Raw genomic sequence first — 26,146 nt, 5'->3', positions numbered from 1 at the left:
CAATGCGCCATGCCACACAGCTAGGTCACTCAATGTGTGGATGAAGGACCACCACATCCAATCCCTGTCATGGCCGCCCAATCTCCAGAGCTGAACCCCACTGAGAACCATGCCGTTTCTAAGTGATTATGACCTTGCTTCCTTAGCATTATTTGAGGTCTACAAGCACTCCGCATTTTTTATTTTGATCATTTTTTATTTTCTGAAAACATAAAATCTATTGCTTGGAAATTCAGAGACAAGTTGTCAGAAGTTTATAGAATAAAAGAGAAACTTACATTTCACTCAGAAATATAAAGAGGAAAATCAGACAAACTGAACATTGTGCAGCGGGCTCTTCATTTTTCCCAGAGCTGTGTATATATTACACTGCACAGTTCCCCCTCCCCTGTATATATATATATATATATATATATATACACACTATTCCAGCGCTCAGTTCCCCCTCCCCTGTATATATACTCTTCCAGCACTCACGTCCCCCTCCCCTGTATATATATATACTCTTCCAGCGCTCACGTCCCCCTCCCCTGTATATATATATATATATATATATATATACTCTTCCAGCGCTCACTTCCCCCTCCCCTGTATATATATATATACTCTTCCAGCGCTCACTTCCCCCTCCCCTGTATATATATATATACTCTTCCAGCGCTCACTTCCCCCTTCCCTGTGTATATATATATATACTCTTCCAGCACTCACGTCCCCCTCCCCTGTATATATATACTCTTCCAGCGCTCACGTCCCCCTCCCCTGTATATATATATATATATATATACTCTTCCAGCGCTCACTTCCCCCTCCCCTGTATATATATATATATATATACTCTTCCAGCGCTCACGTCCCCCTCCCCTGTATATATATATATATATATATATATATATACTCTTCCAGCGCTCACTTCCCCCTCCCCTGTATATATATATATATATATATACTCTTCCAGCGCTCACTTCCCCCTCCCCTGTATATATATATATATACTCTTCCAGCGCTCACGTCCCCCTCCCCTGTATATATATATATATATATATATATATATACTCTTCCAGCGCTCACTTCCCACTCCCCTGTATATATATATATATTCTCTTCCAGCGCTCACGTCCCCCTCCCCTGTATATATACTCTTCCAGCGCTCACGTCCCCCTCCCCTGTATATATATATATATATATATATATATATATACTCTTCCAGCGCTCACTTCCCACTCCCCTGTATATATATATATATTCTCTTCCAGCGCTCACGTCCCCCTCCCCTGTATATATACTCTTCCAGCGCTCACGTCCCCCTCCCCTGTATATATACTCTTCCAGTGCTCACTTCCCCCTCCCCTGTATATATATATATACTCTTCCAGCGCTCACTTCCCCCTCCCCTGTATATATATATATATACTCTTCCAGCGCTCACGTCCCCCTCCCCTGTATATATATATATTCTCTTCCAGCGCTCACGTCCCCCTCCCCTGTGTATATACTCTTCCAGCGCTCACGTCCCCCTCCCCTGTATATATTCTCTTCCAGCGCTCACGTCCCCCTCCCCTGTATATATTCTCTTCCAGCGCTCACGTCCCCCTCCCCTGTGTATATATATATACTATTCCAGCGCTCACTTCCCCCTTCCCTGTGTATATATATATATATATTTACTATTCCAGTGCTCACTTCCCCCTTCCCTGTGTATATATATATTTACTATTCCAGCGCTCACTTCCCCCTTCCCTGTATATATATATATATATATACTCTTCCGGCGCTCACTTCCCCCTTCCCTGTGTGTGTATATATATATATATATATACTATTCCAGTGCTCACTTCCCCCTCCCCTGTATATATATATATATATATATATATATATACTCTTCCAGCGCTCAGTTACCCCTTCCCTGTGTATATATATATACATACTATTCCAGCGCTCACTTCCCCTTCCCTGTGTATATATATATATATTCTCTTCCAGCGCTCACGTCCCCCTCCCCTGTATATATACTCTTCCAGCGCTCACGTCCCCCTCCCCTGTATATATTCTCTTCCAGCGCTCACGTCCCCCTCCCCTGTGTATATATATATACTATTCCAGCGCTCACTTCCCCCTTCCCTGTGTATATATATATATATACTATTCCAGTGCTCACTTCCCCCTTCCCTGTGTATATATATATTTACTATTCCAGCGCTCACTTCCCCCTTCCCTGTATATATATATATATATATACTCTTCCGGCGCTCACTTCCCCCTTCCCTGTGTGTGTATATATATATATATATACTATTCCAGTGCTCACTTCCCCCTCCCCTGTATATATATATATATATATATATATATATATATATACTCTTCCAGCGCTCAGTTACCCCTTCCCTGTGTATATATATATACATACTATTCCAGCGCTCACTTCCCCTTCCCTGTGTATATGTATATATATATATATATATATATATATACTATTCCAGCGCTCACTTCCCCCTCCCCTGTATATATATATATACTCTTCCGGCGCTCACTTCCCCCTCCCCTGTATATATATATATATATATACAGTCATGGCCAAAAGTATTGACACCCCTGCAATTCTGTCAGATAATACTCAGTTTCTTCCTGAAGATGATTGCAAACACAAATTCTTTGGTATTATTATCTTCAATTAATTTGCCTTAAATGAAAAAACACAAAAAGAATTGTCCTAAAGCCAAATTGGATATAATTCCACAACAAACATAACAAAGAGGGTGGACAAAAGTATTGGCACCGTTGGAAAAATCCTGTGATGCTTCTCTAATTTGTGTAATTAACAGCACCTGTAACTTACCTGTGGCACCTAACAGGTGTTGGCAATAACTAAATCACACTTGCAGCCAGTTGACATGGAGTAAAGTTGACTCAACCTCTGTCCTGTGTCCTTGTGTGTACCACATTGAGCATGGAGAAAAGAAAGACCAAAGAACTGTCTGAGGACTTGAGAAACCAAATTGTGAGGAAGCATGAGCAATCTCAAGGCTACAAGTCCATCTCCAAAGACCTGAATGTTCCTGTGTCTACCGTGCGCAGTGTCATCAAGAAGTGTAAAGCCCATGGCACTGTGGCTAACCTCCCTAGATGTGGACGGAAAAGAAAAACTGACAAGAGATTTCAATACAAGATTGTGCGGATGTTGGATAAAGAACCTCGAGTAACATCCAAACAAGTTCAAGCTGCCCTGCAGTCCGAGGGTACAACAGTGTCAACCCGTACTATCCGTCGGCATCTGAATGAAAAGGGACTGTATGGTAGGAGACCCAGGAAGACTCCACTTCTTACCCCGAGACATAAAAAAGCCAGGCTGGAGTTTGCCAAAACTTACCTGAAAAAGCCTAAAACGTTTTGGAAGAATGTTCTCTGGTCAGATGAGACAAAAGTAGAGCTTTTTGGGCAAAGGCATCAACATAGAGTTTACAGGAGAAAAAAAGAGGCATTCAAAGAAAAGAACACGGTCCCTACAGTCAAACATGGCGGAGGTTCCCTGATGTTTTGGGGTTGCTTTGCTGCCTCTGGCACTGGACTGCTTGACCGTGTGCATGGCTTTATGAAGTCAGAAGACTACCAACAAATTTTGCAGCATAATGTAGGGCCCAGTGTGAGAAAGCTGGGTCTCCCTCAGAGGTCATGGGTCTTCCAGCAGGACAATGACCCAAAACACACTTCAAAAAGCACTAGAAAATGGTTTGAGAGAAAGCACTGGAGACTTCTAAGGTGGCCAGCAATGAGTCCAGACCTGAATCCCATAGAACACCTGTGGAGAGATCTAAAAATGGCAGTTTGGAGAAGGCACCCTTCTAATATCAGGGACCTGGAGCAGTTTGCCAAAGAAGAATGGTCTAAAATTCCAGCAGAGCATTGTAAGAAACTCATTGATGGTTACCGGAAGCGGTTGGTCGCAGTTATTTTGGCTAAAGGTTGTGCAACCAAGTATTAGGCTGAGGGTGCCAGTACTTTTGTCTGGCCCATTTTTGGTGTTTTGTGTGAAATGATCAATATTTTGCTTTTTGCTTCATTCTCTTTTGTGTTTTTTCATTTAAGACAAATTAAATGAAGATGATACCAAAGAATTTGTGTTTGCAATCATTTTCAGGAAGAAACTGAATATTATATGACAGAATTGCAGGGGTGTCAATACTTTTGGCCATGACTGTATATATATATATATAGATATATATTCTCTTCCAGCGCTCACTTCCCCCTTCCCTGTGTATATATATATATATACTCTTCCAGAGCTCACTTCCCCCTTCCCTGTATATATATATATATATATATATACACTCTTCCAGCGCTCACTTCCCCCTCCCCTGTATGTATATATATATATATATATATTCTCTTCCAGCGCTCACTTCCCCCTTCCCTGTATATATATATATATATATATATATATATATTTTCTCTTCCAGCGCTCACTTCCCCCTTCCCTGTATATATATATTCTCTTCCAGCGCTCACTTCCCCCTTCCCTGTATATATATATATATATTCTCTTCCAGCGCTCACTCCCCCCTTCCCTGTATGTGTATATATATATATATATATATATATATATTCTCTTCCAGCGCTCACTTCCCCCTTCCCTGTGTATATATATATTCTCTTCCAGCGCTCACTTCCCCCTTCCCTGTGTATATATATATATATATATATATATTCTCTTCCAGCGCTCACTTCCCCCTTCCCTGTATATATATATATATAAATATTCTCTTCCAGCGCTCACTTCCCCCTTCCCTGTGTATATATACTCTTCCAACGCTCACTTCCCCCTCCCCTGTGTATATATATATTCTCTTCCAGCGCTCACTTCCCCCTTCCCTGTATATATATATATATATATATACTCTTCCAGCGCTCACTTCCCCCTCCCCTGTATATATATATATTCTCTTCCAGCGCTCACTTCCCCCTTCCCTGTGTATATATATATATATATATATATATATACTCTTCCAGCGCTCACGTCCCCCTCCCCTGTATATATATATATTCTCTTCCAGCGCTCACTTCCCCCTTTCCTGTATATATATATATATATATTCTCTTCCAGCGCTCACTTCCCCCTTCCCTGTATATATATATATATATATATATACTCTTCCATTGCTCACTTCCCCCTTCCCTGTGTGTATATATATATATATACTCTTCCAGCGCTCAGTTCCCCCTCCCCTGTATATATATATACTCTTCCAGCGCTCACTTCCCCCTCCCCTGTATGTATATATATATATATATATATATTCTCTTCCAGCGCTCACTTCCCCCTTCCCTGTATATATATATATTCTCTTCCAGCGCTCACTTCCCCCTTCCCTGTATATATATATATATTCTCTTCCAGCGCTCACTTCCCCCTTCCCTGTATATATATATATATACTCTTCCGGCGCTCACTTCCCCCTTCCCTGTGTATATATATATATATATATATACTCTTCCAGCGCTCACTTCCCCCTCCCCTGTATATATATATATATTCTCTTCCAGCGCTCACTTCCCCCTTCCCTGTGTATATATATATATATATATATATATATATTCTCTTCCAGCGCTCACTTCCCCCTTCCCTGTGTATATATATATATATACTCTTCCAGCGCTCACTTCCCCCTCCCCTGTATATATATATATTCTCTTCCAGCGCTCACTTCCCCCTCCCCTGTATATATATATATTCTCTTCCAGCGCTCACTTCCCCCTTCCCTGTATATATATATATATTCTCTTCCAGCGCTCACTTCCCCCTTCCCTGTATATATATATATACTCTTCCGGTGCTCACTTCCCCCTTCCCTGTGTATATATATATATACTATTCCAGCGCTCACTTCCCCTTCCCTGTATATATATATATATACTATTCCAGCGCTCAGTTCCCCCTTCCCTGTATATATATATATACTCTTCTGGCGCTCACTTCCCCCTTCCCTGTGTATATATATATATGCTATTCCAGCGCTCACTTCCCCTTCCCTGTATATATATATATATATATACTATTCCAGCGCTCACTTCCCCCTCCCCTGTATATATATATATATATACTCTTCCAGCGCTCAGTTCCCCCTTCCCTGTGTATATATATATATATATATACTCTTCCAGCGCTCACTTCCCCCTTCCCTGTGTATATATATATATATATATACACTCTTCCAGCGCTCAGTTCCCCCTCCCCTGTATATATATATATATACACTCTTCCAGCGCTCACTTCCCCTTCCCTGTGTATATATATATATATATATATATATATATATATATATATATATATATATATATACTCTTCCAGCGCTCACTTCCCCCTTCCCTGTGTATATATATATATACTCTTCCAGCGCTCAGTTCCCCCTTCCCTGTGTATATATATTTACTATTCCAGTGCTCAGTTCCCCTTCCCTGTGTATATATATATATATACTATTCCAGCGCTCACTTCCCCCTCCCCTGTATATATATATATATACACTCTTCCAGCGCTCACTTCCCCTTCCCTGTGTATATATATATATATATATATACTCTTCCAGCGCTCAGTTCCCCCTTCCCTGTGTATATATATATATTTACTATTCCAGTGCTCAGTTCCCCTTCCCTGTGTATATATATATATTTACTATTCCAGTGCTCAGTTCCCCTTCCCTGTGTATATATATATACTATTCCAGCGCTCACTTCCCCCTTCCCTGTGTATATATATATATTTACTATTCCAGTGCTCAGTTCCCCTTCCCTGTGTATATATATATATTTACTATTCCAGTGCTCAGTTCCCCTTCCCTGTGTATATATATATATACTATTCCAGCGCTCACTTCCCCCTTCCCTGTGTATATATATATATTTACTATTCCAGTGCTCACTTCCCCTTCCCTGTATATATATATATACTATTCCAGCGCTCACTTCCCCCTCCCCTGTATATATATATATACTATTCCAGCGCTCACTTCCCCCTTCCCTGTGTATATATATATATACTATTCCAGCGCTCACTTCCCCTTCCCTGTATATATATATATATATATATATATACTATTCCAGCGCTCACTTCCCCCTCCCCTGTATATATATATATATATACTCTTCCAGCGCTCAGTTCCCCCTCCCCTGTATATATATATATATATATACACTCTTCCAGCGCTCACTTCCCCTTCCCTGTGTATATATATATATATATACTCTTCCAGCGCTCACTTCCCCCTTCCCTGTGTATATATATATATACTCTTCCAGCGCTCAGTTCCCCCTTCCCTGTGTATATATATATATATACTATTCCAGCGCTCACTTCCCCTTCCCTGTATATATATATATATATATATACTATTCCAGCGCTCACTTCCCCCTCCCCTGTATATATATATATATATACTCTTCCAGCGCTCAGTTCCCCCTCCCCTGTATATATATATATATATACACTCTTCCAGCGCTCACTTCCCCTTCCCTGTATATATATATATATATATACTCTTCCAGCGCTCACTTCCCCCTTCCCTGTGTATATATATATATACTCTTCCAGCGCTCAGTTCCCCCTTCCCTGTGTATATATATATATTTACTATTCCAGTGCTCAGTTCCCCTTCCCTGTGTATATATATATATACTATTCCAGCGCTCACTTCCCCCTCCCCTGTATATATATATATATATACACTCTTCCAGCGCTCACTTCCCCTTCCCTGTGTATATATATATATATATACTCTTCCAGCGCTCACTTCCCCCTTCCCTGTGTATATATATATATTTACTATTCCAGTGCTCAGTTCCCCTTCCCTGTGTATATATATATATATATACTATTCCAGCGCTCACTTCCCCCTTCCCTGTGTATATATATATATTTACTATTCCAGTGCTCACTTCCCCTTCCCTGTATATATATATATACTATTCCAGCGCTCACTTCCCCCTCCCCTGTATATATATATATACTATTCCAGCGCTCACTTCCCCCTTCCCTGTGTATATATATATATACTATTCCAGCGCTCACTTCCCCCTCCCCTGTATATATATATATATATATATATACTCTTCCAGCGCTCAGTTCCCCCTCCCCTGTATATATATATATATATACACTCTTCCAGCGCTCACTTCCCCTTCCCTGTGTATATATATATATATATACTCTTCCAGCGCTCACTTCCCCCTTCCCTGTGTATATATATATATACTCTTCCAGCGCTCAGTTCCCCCTTCCCTGTGTATATATATATATACTATTCCAGCGCTCACTTCCCCTTCCCTGTATATATATATATATATATATATACTATTCCAGCGCTCACTTCCCCCTCCCCTGTATATATATATATATATACTCTTCCAGCGCTCAGTTCCCCCTCCCCTGTATATATATATATATATACACTCTTCCAGCGCTCACTTCCCCTTCCCTGTATATATATATATATATATATACACTTCCAGCGCTCACTTCCCCCTTCCCTGTGTATATATATATATACTATTCCAGCGCTCACGTCCCCCTTCCCTGTGTATATATATATATATATACTCTTCCAGCGCTCACTTCCCCCTTCCCTGTGTATATATATATATACTCTTCCAGCGCTCAGTTCCCCCTTCCCTGTGTATATATATATATTTACTATTCCAGTGCTCAGTTCCCCTTCCCTGTGTATATATATATATACTATTCCAGCGCTCACTTCCCCCTCCCCTGTATATATATATATATACACTCTTCCAGCGCTCACTTCCCCTTCCCTGTGTATATATATATATATATATATATATACTCTTCCAGCGCTCAGTTCCCCCTTCCCTGTGTATATATACATACACTCTTCCAGCGCTCACTTCCCCTTCCCTGTATATATATATATATATATATATATATATATACATACTCTTCCAGCGCTCACTTCCCCCTTCCCTGTGTATATATATATATATATACTATTCCAGCGCTCACTTCCCCCTTCCCTGTGTATATATATATATTTACTATTCCAGTGCTCACGTCCCCCTTCCCTGTATATATATATATATACTCTTCCAGCGCTCAGTTCCCCCTCCCCTGTATATATATATATATACACTCTTCCAGCGCTCACTTCCCCTTCCCTGTATATATATATATATATATATATATATATATATACTCTTCCAGCGCTCACTTCCCCCTTCCCTGTGTATATATATATATACTATTCCAGCGCTCACTTCCCCCTTCCCTGTGTATATATATATATTTACTATTCCAGTGCTCACGTCCCCCTTCCCTGTGTATATATATATACACTCTTCCAGCGCTCAGTTCCCCCTCCCCTGTATATATATATATATACACTCTTCCAGCGCTCACTTCCCCTTCCCTGTATATATATATATATATATATATATATACTCTTCCAGCGCTCACTTCCCCCTTCCCTGTGTATATATATATATACTCTTCCAGCGCTCACTTCCCCCTTCCCTGTGTATATATATATATATACTATTCCAGCGCTCACTTCCCCCTTCCCTGTGTATATATATATACACTCTTCCAGCGCTCACTTCCCCCTTCCCTGTGTATATATATATATACTATTCCAGCGCTCAGTTCCCCCTTCCCTGTGTATATATATATATTTACTATTCCAGTGCTCACGTCCCCCTTCCCTGTATATATATATATATACTCTTCCAGCGCTCACTTCCCCCTTCCCTGTGTATATATATTTAAAATTCCAGCGCTCAGTTCCCCTTCCCTGTGTATATATATATACTCTTCCAGCGCTCAGTTCCCCCTTCCCTGTGTATATACAGTGGGGAAAAAAGTATTTAGTCAGTCAGCAATAGTGCAAGTTCCACCACTTAAAAAGATGAGAGGCGTCTGTAATTTACATCATAGGTAGACCTCAACTATGGGAGACAAACTGAGAAAAAAAAATCCAGAAAATCACATTGTCTGTTTTTTTTTCATTTTATTTGCATATTATGGTGGAAAATAAGTATTTGGTCAGAAACAAGCAATCAAGATTTCTGGCTCTCACAGACCTGTAACTTCTTCTTTAAGAGTCTCCTCTTTCCTCCACTCATTACCTGTAGTAATGGCACCTGTTTAAACTTGTTATCAGTATAAAAAGACACCTGTGCACACCCTCCAACAGTCTGACTCCAAACTCCACTATGGTGAAGACCAAAGAGCTGTCAAAGGACACCAGAAACAAAATTGTAGCCCTGCACTAGGCTGGGAAGACTGAATCTGCAATAGCCAACCAGCTTGGAGTGAAGAAATCAACTGTGGGAGCAATAATTAGAAAATGGAAGACATACAAGACTACTGATAATCTCCCTCGATCTGGTGCTCCACGCAAAATCCCACCCCGTGGGGTCAGAATGATCACAAGAACAGTGAGCAAAAATCCCAGAACCACGCGGGGGGACCTAGTGAATGAACTGCAGAGAGCTGGGACCAATGTAACAAGACCTACCATAAGTAACACACTACGCCACCATGGACTCAGATCCTGCAGTGCCAGACGTGTCCCACTGCTTAAGCCTGTACATGTCCGGGCCCGTCTGAAGTTTGCTAGAGAGCATTTGGGTGATCCAGAGGAGTTTTGGGAGAATGTCCTATGGTCTGATGAAACCAAACTGGAACTGTTTGGTAGAAACACAACTTGTCGTGTTTGGAGGAAAAAGAATACTGAGTTGCATCCATCAAACACCATACCTACTGTAAAGCATGGTGGTGGAAACATCATGCTTTGGGGCTGTTTCTCTGCAAAGGGGCCAGGACGACTGATCCGGGTACATGAAAGAATGAATGGGGCCATGTATCGTGAGATTTTGAGTGCAAACCTCCTTCCATCAGCAAGGGCATTGAAGATGAAACGTGGCTGGGTCTTTCAACATGACAATGATCCAAAGCACACCGCCAGGGCAACGAAGGAGTGGCTTCGTAAGAAGCATTTCAAGGTCCTGAGTGGCCTAGCCAGTCTCCAGATCTCAACCCTATAGAAAACCTTTGGAGGGAGTTGAAAGTCCGTGTTGCCAAGCGAAAAGCCAAAAACATCACTGCTCTAGAGGAGATCTGCATGGAGGAATGGGCCAACATACCAACAACAGTGTGTGGCAACCTTGTGAAGACTTACAGAAAGCGTTTGACCTCTGTCATTGCCAACAAAGGATATATCACAAAGTATTGAGATGAAATTTTGTTTCTGACCAAATACTTATTTTCCACCATAATATGCAAATAAAATGAAAAAAAAACAGACAATGTGATTTTCTGGATTTTTTTTTCTCAGTTTGTCTCCCATAGTTGAGGTCTACCTATGATGTAAATTACAGACGCCTCTCATCTTTTTAAGTGGTGGAACTTGCACTATTGCTGACTGACTAAATACTTTTTTTCCCCACTGTATATTTACTATTCCAGCGCTCACTTCCCCCTCCCCTGTATATATATATATACTATTCCGGCGCTCACTTCCCCCTTCCCTGTATATATATATTCTCTTCCAGCGCTCACTTCCCCCTCCCCTGTATATATATATATATATATATATATACTCTTCCAGTGCTCACTTCCCCCTTCCCTGTGTATATATATATATATACTCTTCCAGTGCTCACATCCCCCTCCCCTGTATATATATATATATATACTCTTCCAGCGCTCACTTCCCCCTCCCCTGTATGTATATATATATATATATATATATATACTCTTCCAGTGCTCAGTTCCCCATTCCCTGTATATATATATATTTACTATTCCAGTGCTCACTTCCCCCTTCCCTGTGTGTATATATATATATATATATATATATATTCTCTTCCAGCGCGCACTTCCCCCTTCCCTGTATCTATATATACTCTTCTGGCGCTCACTTCCCCCTTCCCTGTGTGTATATATATATATATACTCTTCCAGCGCTCACTTCCCCCTTCCCTGTGTATATATATATTTACTATTCCAGCGCTCACTTCCCCCTTCCCTGTGTGTATATATATATATATATATATATATATATATATATACACTCTTCCAGCGCTCACTTCCCCCTTCCCTGTGTATATATATATTTACTATTCCAGTGCTCACGTCCCGCTTCCCTGTATATATATATATATACTCTTCCAGCGCTCACTTCCCCCTTCCCTGTGTATATATATATTTACTATTCCAGTGCTCACGTCCCCCTTCCCTGTATATAAATATATACTCTTCCAGCGCTCACTTCCCCCTTCCCTGTGTGTGTATATATATATATATATACTCTTCCAGCGCTCACTTCCCCCTTCCCTGTGTATATATATATTTACTATTCCAGCGCTCACTTCCCCCTTCCCTGTGTATATATATATTCTCTTCCAGCGCTCACTTCCCCCTTCCCTGTGTATATATATATATATATATACTCTTACAGCGCTCACTTCCCCCTTCCCTGTATATATATATATTCTCTTCCAGCGCTCACTTCCCCCTTCCCTGTGTGTATATATATATATATACTCTTCCAGCGCTCACGTCCCCCTCCCCTGTATATATATATATTCTCTTCCAGCGCTCACTTCCCCCTTCCCTGTGTATATATATATTTACTATTCCAGCGCTCACTTCCCCCTTCCCTGTGTATATATATATATATATATATACACTCTTCCAGCGCTCACTTCCCCCTTCCCTGTGTATATATATATTTACTATTCCAGCGCTCACTTCCCCCTTCCCTGTGTATATATATATATATATATATATACACTATTCCAGCGCTCACTTCCCCCTTCCCTGTGTATATATATATATACTCTTCCAGCGCTCACTTCCCCCTTCCCTGTGTATATATATATTTACTATTCCAGTGCTCACTTCCCCCTTCCCTGTGTATATATATATTTACTATTCCAGCGCTCACGTCCCCCTTCCATGTGTATATATATATATATATACTCTTCCAGCGCTCACTTCCCCCTTCCCTGTGTATATATATATATATACTCTTCCAGCGCTCACTTCCCCCTTCCCTGTGTATATATATATATTTACTATTCCAGTGCTCACTTCCCCCTCCCCTGTGTATATATATATATATACACACTTCCAGCGCTCACTTCCCCCTTCCCTGTGTATATATATATATATATATTTACTATTCCAGTGCTCAGTTCCCCCTCCCCTGTATATATATATATATACTCTTCCAGCGCTCACTTCCCCCTTCCCTGTGTATATATATATATTTACTATTCCAGTGCTCACTTCCCCCTCCCCTGTGTATATATATATATATACACACTTCCAGCGCTCACTTCCCCCTTCCCTGTGTAAATATATATATATATATTTACTATTCCAGTGCTCAGTTCCCCCTCCCCTGTATATATATATATATTTACTATTCCAGTGCTCACTTCCCCCTTCCCTGTGTATATATATATATATACTCTTCCAGCGCTCACTTCCCCCTTCCCTGTGTATATATATATATATATATTTACTATTCCAGTGCTCACTTCCCCCTCCCCTGTGTATATATATATATATATACACTCTTCCAGCGCTCACTTCCCCCTTCCCTGTATATATATATATTTACTATTCCAGTGCTCACTTCCCCCTCCCCTGTGTATATATATATATATACACTTCCAGCGCTCACTTCCCCCTTCCCTGTGTATATATATATATATATATTTACTATTCCAGTGCTCACTTCCCCCTCCCCTGTGTATATATATATATATATACACTCTTCCAGCGCTCACTTCCCCCTTCCCTGTATATATATATATTTACTATTCCAGCGCTCACTTCCCCCTCCCCTGTATATATATATATATATATACACTTCCAGCGCTCACTTCCCCCTTCCCTGTGTGTATATATATATATATATTTACTATTCCAGTGCTCAGTTCCCCCTTCCCTGTGTATATATATATTTACTATTCCAGCGCTCACGTCCCCCTTCCCTGTGTATATATATATATACTCTTCCAGCGCTCACTTCCCCCTTCCCTGTGTATATATATATATACTCTTCCAGCGCTCACTTCCCCCTTCCCTGTGTATATATATATATTTACTATTCCAGTGCTCACTTCCCCCTCCCCTGTGTATATATATATATATACACTTCCAGCGCTCACTTCCCCCTTCCCTGTGTATATATATATTTACTATTCCAGCGCTCACGTCCCCCTTCCCTGTGTATATATATATATACTCTTCCAGCGCTCAGTTCCCCCTTCCCTGTATATATATATATTTACTATTCCAGTGCTCAGTTCCCCTTCCCTGTGTATATATATATTTACTATTCCAGCGCTCACTTCCCCCTTCCCTGTGTATATATATATTTACTATTCCAGTGCTCACGTCCCCCTTCCCTGTATATATATATATATATACTCTTCCAGTGCTCAGTTCCCCCTTCCCTGTGTATATATATATTTACTATTCCGGCGCTCACTTCCCCCTTCCCTGTGTATATATATATATACTCTTCCAGTGCTCACTTCCCCCTTCCCTGTATATATATATATATATATATACTCTTCCAGCGCTCAGTTCCCCATTCCCTGTATATATATATATTTACTATTCCAGCGCTCACTTCCCCCTTCCCTGTGTGTATATATATATATATATATATATATATACTCTTCCAGCGCTCACTTCCCCCTTCCCTGTGTATATATATATTTACTATTCCAGTGCTCACGTCCCCCTTCCCTGTATATATATATATATATATATACTCTTCCAGCGCTCAGTTCCCCCTTCCCTGTGTATATATATATATTCTCTTCCAGCGCTCACTTCCCCCTTCCCTGTGTATATATATATTTACTATTCCAGCGCTCACTTCCCCCTTCCCTGTGTATATATATATATACTCTTCCAGCGCTCACTTCCTCCTTCCCTGTGTGTATATATATATATACTCTTCCAGCGCTCACTTCCCCCTTCCCTGTGTATATATATATTTACTATTCCAGTGCTCACTTCCCCCTTCCCTGTGTATATATATATTTACTATTCCAGCGCTCACGTCCCCCTTCCCTGTGTATATATATATATACTCTTCCAGCGCTCACTTCCCCCTTCCCTGTGTATATATATATATATATACTCTTCCAGCGCTCACTTCCCCCTTCCCTGTGTATATATATATATATACTATTCCAGCGCTCACTTCCCCCTTCCCTGTGTATATATATATATACTCTTCCAGCGCTCACTTCCCCCTTCCCTGTGTATATATATATATATTTACTATTCCAGTGCTCACTTCCCCCTTCCCTGTGTATATATACTGTATATTTACTATTCCAGCGCTCACGTCCCCCTTCCCTGTGTATATATATATATATACTCTTCCAGCGCTCACTTCCCCCTTCCCTGTGTATATATATATATTTACTATTCCAGCGCTCACTTCCCCCTCCCCTGTGTATATATATATATATATATACACTTCCAGCGCTCACTTCCCCCTTCCCTGTGTATATATATATATATATTTACTATTCCAGTGCTCAGTTCCCCCTTCCCTGTGTATATATATATACACTCTTCCAGTGCTCACGTCCCCCTTCCCTGTGTATATATATATTTACTATTCCAGTGCTCAGTCCCCCTCCCCTGTGTATATATATATTTACTATTCCAGCGCTCACTTCCCCCTTCCCTGTGTATATATATATTTACTATTCCAGTGCTCACTTCCCCCTTCCCTGTGTATATATATATTTACTATTCCAGTGCTCACGTCCCCCTTCCCTGTATATATATATATACTCTTCCAGCGCTCACTTCCCCCTCCCCTGTATATATATATATATATATACTCTTCCAGTGCTCAGTTCCCCCTTCCCTGTGTATATATATATTTACTATTCCGGCACTCACTTCCCCCTTCCCTGTGTATATATATATATTTACTCTTCCAGTGCTCACGTCCCCCTCCCCTGTATATATATATATATACTCTTCCAGCGCTCAGTTCCCCATTCCCTGTATATATATTTACTATTCCAGTGCTCACTTCCCCCTTCCCTGTGTGTATATATATATATACTCTTCCAGCGCGCACTTCCCCCTTCCCTGTATCTATATATACTCTTCTGGCGCTCACTTCCCCCTTCCCTGTGTGTATATATATATATATATACTCTTCCAGCGCTCACTTCCCCCTTCCCTGTGTATATATATATTTACTATTCCAGTGCTCACGTCCCCCTTCCCTGTATATATATATATATATACTCTTCCAGCGCTCACTTCCCCCTTCCCTGTGTGTATATATATATATATATTTACTATTCCAGTGCTCACGTCCCCCTTCCCTGTATATATATATATACTCTTCCAGCGCTCACTTCCCCCTTCCCTGTGTGTATATATATATATATATATATATATATATTTACTATTCCAGTGCTCACGTCCCCCTTCCCTGTATATATATATATATATATATACTCTTCCAGCGCTCACTTCCCCCTTCCCTGTGTGTATATATATATATATATATATATACTCTTCCAGCGCTCACTTCCCCCTTCCCTGTGTATATATATATTTACTATTCCAGTGCTCACGTCCCCCTTCCCTGTATATATATATATACTCTTCCAGCGCTCACTTCCCCCTTCCCTGTGTGTATATATATATATATATATATATTTACTATTCCAGTGCTCACGTCCCCCTTCCCTGTATATATATATATATATACTATTCCAGTGCTCACTTCCCCCTTCCCTGTGTATATATATATACTCTTCCAGCGCTCACTTCCCCCTTCCCTGTGTATATATATATTTACTATTCCAGTGCTCACGTCCCCCTTCCCTGTATATATATATATATATATATATATACTCTTCCAGCGCTCACTTCCCCCTTCCCTGTGTGTATATATATATATATACTATTCCAGTGCTCACTTCCCCCTTCCCTGTGTATATATATATTTACAATTCCAGTGCTCACGTCCCCCTTCCCTGTGTATATATATATATATACTCTTCCAGCGCTCACTTCCCCCTTCCCTGTGTGTATATATATATACTATTCCAGTGCTCACTTCCCCCTTCTCTGTGTATATATATATTTACTATTCCAGCGCTCACTTCCCCCTTCCCTGTGTATATATATATTTACTATTCCAGTGCTCACTTCCCCCTTCCCTGTGTATATATATATATACTATTCCAGCGCTCACTTCCCCCTTCCCTGTGTATATATATATATACTATTCCAGTGCTCACTTCCCCCTTCTCTGTGTATATATATATTTACTATTCCAGCGCTCACTTCCCCCTTCCCTGTGTATATATATATTTACTATTCCAGTGCTCACTTCCCCCTTCCCTGTGTATATATATATATACTATTCCAGCGCTCACTTCCCCCTTCCCTGTGTATATATATATATACTATTCCAGTGCTCACTTCCCCCTTCTCTGTGTATATATATATATACTATTCCAGCGCTCACTTCCCCCTTCCCTGTGTATATATATATATACTATTCCAGCGCTCACTTCCCCCTTCCCTGTGTATATATATATTTACTATTCCAGCGCTCACTTCCCCCTTCCCTGTGTATATATATATATACTATTCCAGTGCTCACTTCCCCCTTCTCTGTGTATATATATATTTACTATTCCAGCGCTCACTTCCCCCTTCCCTGTGTATATATATATTTACTATTCCAGTGCTCACGTCCCCCTTCCCTGTGTGTATATATATATATATATACTCTTCCAGCGCTCACTTCCCCCTTCCCTGTGTGTATATATGTATATATATATATATATATATATACACACTCTTCCAGCGCTCACTTCCCCCTTCCCTGTGTGTATATACACTCACTGGCCACTTTATTAGGTACACCATGCTAGTAAGGGGTTGGACCCCCTTTTGCCTTCAGAACTGCCTCAATTCTTCGTGGCAGAGATTCAACAAGGTGCTGGAAGCATTCCTCAGAGATTTTGGACCATATTGACATGATGGCATCACACAGTTGGCGCAGATTTGTCGGCTGCACATCCCTGATGCGAATCTCCCGTTCCACCACATCCCAAAGATGCTCTATTGGATTGAGATCTGGTGACTGAGGAGGCCATTTGAGTACAGTGAACTCATTGTCATGTTCAAGAAACCAATCTGAGATGACTCGAGCTTTATGACATGGCGCATTATCCTGCTGAAAGTAGCCATCAGATGTTGGGTACATTGTGGTCATAAAGGGATGGACATGGTCAGCAACAATACTCAGGTAGGCTGTGGCGTTGCAACGATGCTCAATTGGTACCAAGGGGCCCAAAGAGTGCCAAGAAAAAATTCCCCACACCATGACACCACCACCACCAGCCTGAACCGTTGATACAAGGCAGGATGGATCCATGCTTTCATGTTGTTTACGCCAAATTCTGACCCTACCATCCGAATGTCGCAGCAGAAATCGAGACTCATCAGACCAGGCAACGTTTTTCCAATCTTCTACTGTCCAATTTCGATGAGCTTGTGCAAATTGTAGCCTCAGTTTCCTGTTCTTAGCTGAGAGGAGTGGTACCCAGTGTGGTCTTCTGCTGCTGTAGCCCATCTGCCTCAAAGTTCGACGCACTGTGCGTTCAGAGATGCTCTTCTGCCTACCTTGGTTGTAACGGGTGGCAATTTGAGTCACTGTTGCCTTTCTATCAGCTCGAACCAGTCTGCCCATTCTCCTCTGACCTCTGGCATCAACAAGGCATTTCCGGCCACAGAACTGCCGCTCACTGGATTTTTTTTCTTTTTCGGACCATTCTCTGTAAACCCTAGAGATGGTTGTGCGTGAAAATCCCAGTAGATCAGCAGTTTCTGAAATACTCAGACCAGCCCTTCTGGCACCAACAATCATGCCACGTTCAAAGGCACTCAAATCACCTTTCTTCCCCATACTGATGCTCGGTTTGAACTGCAGGAGATTGTCTTGACCATGTCTACATGCCTAAATGCTCTGAGTTGCCGCCATGTGATTGGCTGATTGGAAATTAAGTCTTAACACACAGTTGGACAGGTGTACCTAATAAAGTGGCCAGTGAGTGTATATACACAGGGAAGGGGGACGTGAGCGCTGGAATAGTAAATATATATATACACAGGGAAGGGGGAAGTGAGCACTGGAATAGTAAATATATATATATACACAGGGAAGGGGGAAGTGAGCGCTGGAAGAGTATATATATATATATACACAGGGAAGGGGGAAGTGAGCGCTGGAATAGTATATATATATATATATATATATACACAGGGAAGGGGGAAGTGAGCGCTGGAATAGTAAATATATATATACACAGGGAAGGGGGAAGTGAGCGCTGGAAGAGTGTATATATATATATATATATACACAGGGAAGGGGGAAGTGAGCGCTGGAATAGTAAATATATATATACACAGGGAAGGGGGAAGTGAGCGCTGGAAGAGTATATATATATATATATATATATATATATATACAGGGAAGGGGAAGTGAGCGCTGGAAGAGTATATACAGTATATATATACTCTTCCAGCGCTCACTTCCCCCTTCCCTGTGTATATATATATATACTCTTCCAGCGCTCACTTCCCCCTCCCCTGTATATATATATATATATACACTTCCAGCGCTCACTTCCCCCTTCCCTGTATATATATATATATATATATATATATATATATATATATATATACACACTCTTCCAGCGCTCACTTCCCCCTCCCCTGTATATATATATATATATATATATTCTCTTCCAGCGCTCACTTCCCCCTTCCCTGTGTGTATATATATATATACTCTTCCAGCGCTCACTTCCCCCTTCCCTGTATATATATATATATATATATATATATATATATATATATATATACTATTCCAGTGCTCAGTTCCCCCTTCCCTGTATATATATATATATATATATATATATACTATTCCTGCGCTCACTTCCCCCTTCCCTGTATATATATATACTATTCCAGTGCTCAGTTCCCCCTTCCCTGTATATATATATATATATATATATATATATATATATACTATTCCAGTGCTCAGTTCCCCCTTCCCTGTATATATATATATATATATATATATATATATATACTATTCCTGCGCTCACTTCCCCCTTCCCTGTATATATATATACTATTCCAGTGCTCAGTTCCCCCTTCCCTGTATATATATATATATATATATATACACACTCTTCCGGCGCTCACGTGCCCCTTTCCTCCGCAGTTCTATAGGCACAGCAGACATTTGGCTTTGTGCAGAATGTTCCCGGAGAAGTTTGAGATGGAGCCGAGCGCGCCCCCGAAGGTGAGGTGTCTGCCCCCTGTTGGTGTAAACCTGTGGACAATGCTGAGCATCGTGCTAACAGGATGCAAGGTGGGAGCCAAGGAAGCCCCGAGCGGCCTGACCCTCCAGGGTGACCTGTGTCCAGACAGTAGAAGCCCGTCGGCCCACGTTGTGTTTTTTAAGTGTTTTTGTCACTTTTTTTCCGCAGTGGAAACGCTAATAAAGCGCCTCCCCTGCAATCCTATGGGGTTCCGCAGTTGCTGCGCCCGTGCTGTGGAATCGCATTGCGGTAAAATCTGCAGCATGTTCATTATTTCTGCGGAATGACGGCGATTCCGCCGCCATAGGATTGCATTGAAACGCTGACTTTCCGCATGTGGCTGTGCCCACCAAGTGAGCGCTCCATGTGCGGATGGTACCCAGCGTCTGGGGGAGGGAGACTGTCCGCCAGGCCCCTGGGTACCATATCCCTGTAGGGATATACTCACCCTCTGTCGGCCCCTGGAGCCCTCCCGGCCCTCACCACACTCCCTCCGGCCCCAGGGAGGCATTGCGCGAATCACCTGAGATGACGTCGCGGTCTCGCGAGTGTGACGTCACAAGGGTCCTTTGCACAAAGCATCCCTGGGAACGGAACGTAGCGGGAGCATCGCTGAGGAGATCGGGGGCCGGCGGGAGGTGAGAAGAACAATATGGTTTATTTTACATTCTCGCTGTTGATGATGCACAGGCCACCTCAGTAGTAAGAAGCTGCTCACACTCGTCAAGCGCTGCGCTTGTGACCAACCTGTCAATCACTTTTTCAAGCGAGGCTTCAAATCGCTTGGAAAGCGCGAGCATTCTGCAAACCAACAACGCTTGTGTTTTGCGGGAAAACGCGTGGATGCGTTTTACCTGTGGCAGGGAGTTGCGGAAATGCTGCGGACATTTGCACAGCATTTCTGCACAGTGGGCACTTGGCCTAATGGCAACCTCAGCCAAGTAAAGAAACCCGGTAAGGCTGTAGTAGGAACGCAGGATGCAGTGAGGAGCAGGAGGCAGAGCAGGAGGTAACGGGCTGTTTACAAAGAGTTACGCGGGGAGAGCGGGGGTGAGGGAATACAGGTGAACAAGGCGCATACAGCAAGAGGGCAACAGCAGAAGTTCAAATAAAGGTTAACTTATCAGTCTGTAGTTCCCGGACGGAGGAGGCGGGAAAATCCCACGATGGCGTGGTAAGTGACGCATGAAGTTCCCGAACTGGTTCCGGAGAAAGGTGAAGGAGACGGAGGCGACGCCTCCCGGCCTTCCCGCGCGTCGTCTTGTGGTCCTGCTTGAGTGGGTATCTGCGGTGGGTGAACTCAGTCCCGGCGTGGAGGCCGTGGTCACGCCACCTGCTTCAGTGTGCACTGTCTGGTGAGTCCCGTGTCGGCAGAAGTCACCGGTAAAGGACGGTTTGTCTTAGTCATGTCAGCGACAACAGGAGTGATGGTCTCTGGAGGTCCACAGTCTGTATGCGCGGGGATGAAAGAGCGCAAAGCGGGCCGGCTCGTTGGCATCGGTCTGCAGAGAGGGAGTCAGCTTTCTTCTGTAACACACGCCATCTTCCCACCAAAGGCCCTGTTCTGGCGCACCCCGTCCCTTCTATCTCAGACCCGCCCCCTACAGTCAGGTGCAAAGGTCTCTTCCAGTCAGAAGGTCTTTCCCCCCGGGAACAATGGTTGCAGTCCCAACAGTTCCGGCCCTGACACGAGAGAGATACCACCAGCCTGGTACAATATGTAAGTACATGTAGTGTCAAACAAAGTGCTGAAGCCGCAGGACATAGGGACTGCTCAGTAATACATTACTACCTAAGGAATGCAAACATTTCTTACCTAACCATGCAATGGTGCCACTTCCCCGACGCGCGTTCCGGCGGTGTGCCATCGTCAGGGAGAGGGGCATCATAGCAAAATCACGCTCCTTAAAAACACTCATCAATCAATCAGCCAATCGCTGTGCGTCTCTCAATATTCTCCCCACATAGGCGGCCGTGGATTGGTGCATGGCGCCCCGACGCATCCGTACCATATGACATTGCCAAGGGCATCACGGTGGGCGGAGCCAGATGTGAAATTCCAGGCCACAGCACTGGTGGATCACGTGGGCGGAAGCGAGGGTCCGCGAGCCGCTCGTCCCCGTGTACACCGCCCACTGAGGTTGCCTTTATACTTTCTGGACACACTGAATGTAACCCTGAATTGACTGGATGCTTTTCCTGGACTGCTGTTTATCCAGTGATGTTGCAGTGTATTTGGCCTCCTTACCTGCCTGTTGGTGAGGCCGCTCGGGGTTTTCTCGGCTCCCACCATGCACACTCGGTGCTTTCTCGGCTCCCACCATGCATGCTGTGTTTTTTCGACTCCCCACCATGCATTCTCGGTGCTTTCTCGGATCCCCACCATGCATGCCCGGTGTTTTCTCAACTCCCCACCATGCATGCTCGGTGCTTTCTCAGCTCCCCACCATGCACGCTCGGTGTTTTCTCGACTCCCCACCATGCACGGTCGGTGCTTTCTCGTCTCCCACCATGCATGCTCGGAGCTTTCTCGGCTCCCCACCATGCATGCTCGGTGCTTTCTCGGCTCCCCACCATGCATGCTCAGTGCTTTCTTTGCTCCCACCATGCATGCTCAGTGCTTTCTTTGCTCCCACCATGCATGCTCGGTGCTTTCTCGGCTCTCACCATGCATGCTCGGTGCTTTCTCGGCTCTCACTATGCATGCTCGGGGCTTTCTCGGCTCTCACTATGCATGCTCGGTGCTTTCTCGGCTCTCACTATGCATGCTCGGGGCTTTCTTGGCTTCCACCATGCTTCCTATTAGCACTATGTTGAGCATCGTCTATATTTTAACTTTCAACCTTTAATAACCTGTTACTGTCCCAGTAAGTAATATGTCTGTCCCTTGTAGACGGATGGATTCCGCTACCCCCGGCCTTCCTCGGTGCCCCCTTCCCCATCGGTGTCGCAGCCTTCCAGCCCACATGAAAGTGACGAAGACGAGGAGGAGGCTGATGAGCGCTACAATGAGGACGAGGAGGCAGAGCGGGATCGCCACAACATCAAGTCCACATTTGCTCTTGGTCCGGTGTCTCGTGGAAAAAAGAAACATGGCGAATATAGAAACTGACGTCTTCCGTGTTGTGGAGCGAGGCTGCCCCCCTGTGGCAGGGCTGATAGTGTCTCTTCTAGGATACAGATCATGGCTGATGTGTATGTGGTAGTGAAATAGTTAAACCTTCTTCGCTTTCGTCATGTGTCTGTTATTCCAGATACAATATGGCAGCACAAAGGACTCCATATTGTTTGCTCCAGTCACACCCAAAGCTGCTGTGACAAAGGTCCCAAGTCATAACGTGATAGGAGGGATCACTACTCCCAGTAGGGAAGAGGGGGTCCTGACCTGTCCCCTGGAGCGAGGAGGGGGTCCTGATCTGTCCCCTGGAGTGAGGAGGGGGTCCTGACCTGTCACCTGGAGTGAGGAGGGGGTCCTGACCTGTCCCCAGAAGCAAGGAGGTGGTCCTGACCTGTCCCCTGGAGGGAAGAAGGGGTCCTGACCTGTCACCTGGAGTGAGGAGGGGGTCCTGACCTGTCACCTGGAGCGAGGAGAGGGTCCTGACCAGTCACCTGGAGGGAAGAGGGGGTCCTGACCTGTCACCTGGAGGGAGAAGGGGGTCCTGACCTCTCGCCTGGAGCGAGGAGGGGGTCCTGACCTGTCCCCAGAAGCGAGGAGGTGGTCCTGACCTGTCCCCAGAAGCGAGGAGGTGGTCCTGACCTGTCCCCAGAAGCGAGGAGGTGGTCCTGACCTGTCCCCAGAAGCGAGGAGGTGGTCCTGACCTGTCCCCTGAAGTGAGGAGGGGGTCCTGATCTGTCCCCTTGAGGGAAGACGGGGTCCTGACCTGTCCCCTGGAGCGAGGAGGGGGTCCTGATCTGTCCCCTGGAGCGAGGAGGGGGTCCTGATCTGTCCCCTGGAGCGGGTCCTATCCTGTCCTCTGGAGTGAGGAGGGGGTCCTGACCTGTCCCCTGGAGGGAAGAGGGGGTCCTGACCTGTCACCTGGAGCGAGGAGGGGGTCCTGATCTGTCCCCTGGAGCGGGTCCTGTCCTGTCCTCTGGAGTGAGAAGGGGGTCCTGATCTGTCCCCTGGTGGGAAGAGGGGGTCCTGACCTGTCACCTGGAGCGAGGAGGGGGTCCTGACCTCTACCCAGGAGTGAGGAGAGGGTCCGGACCTGTCACCTGGAGCGAGGAGAGGGTCCTGACCTGTCCCCTGGAAGGAAGTGAGGGTCCTGACCTGTCCCCAGGAGTGAGGAGGGGGTCCTGACCTGTCCTCATGAGCGAAGAGGTGGTCCTGACCTGGAGCGATGAGGGGGTCCTGACCTGTCCTCAGGAGCGAGGAGAGGGTCCTGTCCAGTCCCCTGGAGCGAGGAGGGGGTCCTGACCAGTCACGTGGAGCGAGGAGGGGGTCCTGACCAGTCACGTGGAGCGAGAGGCCATGACCTGTCCCCAGGAGTGAAGAGAGGGTCGTGACCTGTCCCGTGAAGTGAAGAGGGGGTCCCTGACCTGTCTTCTGGAGTAAGGAGGGGTTCATGATCTGTCCCCTGGAGTGAGAAGGTCATGATCTGTCCCCAGGAGTGGAGAGGGTCGTGACCTGTCCTCTGGAGCGAAGAGGGGGTCCTAACCTGTCCTCTGACGTGAAGAGGGGGTCCTGACCTGTCCCCTGGAGGGAAGAAGGGGTCCTGACCTGTCCTCTGGAGTGAAGAGGGGGTCCTGACCTGTCTCCTGGAGGGAAGAGAGGGTCCTGACCTGTCCCAAGGAGTGAGGAGAGGGTCATGATCTGTACCCAGGAGCGAGGAGGGGGTCCTGACCTGTCCTCATGAGCGAAGAGGGGGTCCTGACCTGGAGCGAGGAGGGAATCCTGACCTGTTCTCAGGAGCGAGGAGAGGGTCCTAATCTGTCCCCTGGAGTGAGGAGGGGGTCCTGACCTGTCACGTGGAGCGAGAGGTCATGACCTGTCCCCAGGAGTGAAGAGAGGGTCGTGACCTGTCCTCTGAAGTGAAGAGGGGGTCCTGACCTGTCCCATGGACTGAGGAGGGGGTCCTCACCTGTCCCCTGGAGTACGGAGGGGGTCATGATCTGTCCCCTGGAGGGAAGAGGGGGTCCTTACCTGTCACCTGGAGTGAGGAGGGGGTCCTGACCTGTCCCCAGGAGTGAGGAGAGGGTCATGATCTGTCCCCTGGAGGGAAAAGGGGGACCTGACCTGTCACCTGGAGCGAAGAGAGGGTCCTGACCTGTCCTCTGGAGCGAAGAGGGGATCCTGACCTGTCACCTGGAGGGAAGAGGGGGTCATGATCTGTCCCCTGGAGGGAAGAGGGGGTCCTGACCTGTCACCTGGAGCGAGGAGGGGGTCCTGACCTGTCCCCAGGAGTGAGGAGAGGGTCATAATCTGTCCCCTGGAGGGAAAAGGGGGTCCTGACCTGTCCTCTGGAGCAAAGAGGGGATCCTGACCTGTCATCTGGAGCGAAGAGGGGGTCCTGACCTGTCACCTGGAGGGAAGAGGGGGTCCTGACCTGTCCCCTGGAGGGAAGAGGGGGTCCTGACCTGTCACCTGGAGCGAGGAGGGGGTCGTGACCTGTCCTCTGGAGCGAAGAGGGGGTCCTGACCTGTCCCAAGGGTGTGAGGATGTGGTCTCCAGTGAGAGGAGGAGGTTCTCTATACAGGTGGTCACACATTAACGCTCAGAGACCCCCGGACG

At 44.6% G+C, this 26,146-nt stretch overlaps 1 protein-coding gene across 3 annotated transcripts in view; it reads left to right on the top strand.

Annotated features, from left to right (window-relative positions):
- Window positions 1-23,639, top strand: part of LOC141074961 (glycogen [starch] synthase, liver-like) — a 226,217-nt gene extending 202,578 nt beyond the window's left edge. For 2 of the 3 annotated variants that reach the window (XM_073562286.1, XM_073562284.1), the window contains exons 15-16: window positions 20,316-20,396; window positions 23,309-23,639. In XM_073562286.1, the coding sequence (XP_073418387.1) occupies window positions 20,316-20,396; window positions 23,309-23,527 (300 nt within the window). In that variant the 3' untranslated portion in view covers window positions 23,528-23,639. The remainder of the gene's footprint in view (window positions 1-20,315; window positions 20,397-23,308) is intronic. The other variant, XM_073562285.1, reaches the window with a different exon arrangement.
- Window positions 23,640-26,146: the final 2,507 nt, after the last annotated feature.

The sequence above is a fragment of the Dendrobates tinctorius genome, unplaced genomic scaffold (genome assembly GCF_039654945.1).
Source record: "Dendrobates tinctorius isolate UK_male_01 unplaced genomic scaffold, ASM3965494v1 ptg000344l, whole genome shotgun sequence".
NCBI lineage: Eukaryota > Metazoa > Chordata > Amphibia > Anura > Dendrobatidae > Dendrobates > Dendrobates tinctorius.
The sequence above is the reverse complement of the archived record's forward strand: the minus strand, read 5'-3'. Positions and strand labels throughout refer to the sequence as shown.